Source organism: Tarenaya hassleriana, unplaced genomic scaffold (genome assembly GCF_000463585.1).
Source record: "Tarenaya hassleriana unplaced genomic scaffold, ASM46358v1 Cleome6, whole genome shotgun sequence".
Lineage (NCBI taxonomy): Eukaryota > Viridiplantae > Streptophyta > Magnoliopsida > Brassicales > Cleomaceae > Tarenaya > Tarenaya hassleriana.
Window position 1 is genome coordinate 759242 of NW_010968505.1, and position 1486 is coordinate 760727.

Sequence of the window (1486 nt, forward strand, 5' to 3'; positions counted from 1 at the left end):
ATGCAAGAGCAACTCGAAGATCCGGTTCTTCCCATCCGACTAGATGATGATTACGAGGAGACACTTGCACTTCCTGACCATTTCAAGAACAAGAGTTCCAAGGCGAAACAAAGTCGTCTGTCCCAAAAATTCGAGGGTGATGGGCCTCATCGTCATACCTCCGGTGCTAAATCATTCAAGAAGAGGCAAAAAGAGATGGTATTTATTTAAACTTTAATTTAATTTTTAATTAGTTTTTTAATATTAGATTTTTTATTATGTTAATAATATATATATATATATATAGGAGAAAGAAATTGGGAGAACGCCATCAATCGTAGAGTTGGTCGCTCGGACACACAAAAAGTCTGATGGGACATATGTCGATCCCCGTGCGGAACGAGTTGTAAGCACGGTAACTCAACGACTCACCCAACTCTCGCAAAATGTTGGCGATTCAGCGGGTTCTTCATCCGGTCTCTCTGCATCGGACCAAGATCGTTGTTATGTGGAGGTAAAACATAAAATAATTCATTTTTAAATATTATATTTTAATATTTTATTTCAATTTAAAATATTTTTTTAATTTTTCAGTCGGTCTCTCCAAATAAGGGCCGCATCTATGGATTAGGAGGATTGCAACGAGATTTGTTCGATGATTTCGGTGCAGCAATTCCTCCTGGCATGCAGAGTGATCTCGAACAACAACGACGGATCGAGACACTCGAGCAACAACTTGCGGCGACGAGGCAACAAGTGACTAACCTCGAACAAATCGTTGAGCTTATGCGGGGTGATCGACCACTCCACAATACGCCGCCAAGCTCGGGAGCAGAAACAACGGCACGTAATCTCGGGACTAGCGAAGACGAAGAAACCCGTAGTGCCAATTAATTATTATTACTGAAACTATTTTATATTTTTGTAATATTCGAACAATTGTTTTTTTAATATTTTAATTTTATTTTGGTTTTACTATATATATATATATATTTATTTATATATATTAATATATATTTATTAATATATAATATATATAAATATAAATAAAAAAATAAAATAAATATTTAAAAATAAAATAAATATTTTATTTATTTTATTTTTAAATATTTATTTTATTTTTTGTGTTTTCCAACGGTTATTCTTTTCCAACGGATATTCTAACGGATATCCGTGGCAAATACCGTTGTAAATCCGTTGGAAAATTTCTAACGGATATTCTAACGGCCCCGTCGGAAAATAGCCACGGATTTCCGTTGGAAGTTCCGTTGATATATCCCGACGAACAAATCCGTTGGAATTCCGTTGAAAATATACCACGGAAAAACCGTTGGCAATCGAGGGCGTTGGAATTCCGTTTGGAATTTGCCACGGAATTCCAACGGACACCGATTTCTAACGACGATATTCCAACGGATATATCCGTTGGAAATCCGTTGGAAAAGTTGAATTCCAACGGATTTTCGACCCTTTCCAACGGATTTGCCGGTTGGAATTTGAGGTTTTT

General features: G+C 36.3%; 1 protein-coding gene across 1 annotated transcript; it reads left to right on the forward strand.

Moving 5' to 3' along the window:
* On the forward strand, window positions 1–909 carry LOC104798935. The gene is made up of 3 exons (XM_010521197.2): window positions 1–198; window positions 287–493; window positions 574–909. Exons 1-3 carry the CDS (start codon window positions 1–3, stop codon window positions 871–873), a joined length of 705 nt encoding a protein of 234 aa, XP_010519499.2. The 3' UTR covers window positions 874–909.
* Window positions 910–1486: the final 577 nt, after the last annotated feature.

Excerpts from the sequence above, each read along its gene's own strand:
- LOC104798935 (XM_010521197.2), top strand. The coding sequence starts at position 1 with ATGCAAGAGCAACTCGAAGATCCGGTTCTTCCCATCCGACTAGATGAT. Across the intron at positions 199-286 it reads AGAAGAGGCAAAAAGAGATG|GAGAAAGAAATTGGGAGAAC; the intron begins GTATTTATTTAA and ends ATATATATATAG. Across the intron at positions 494-573 it reads AAGATCGTTGTTATGTGGAG|TCGGTCTCTCCAAATAAGGG; the intron begins GTAAAACATAAA and ends TTAATTTTTCAG.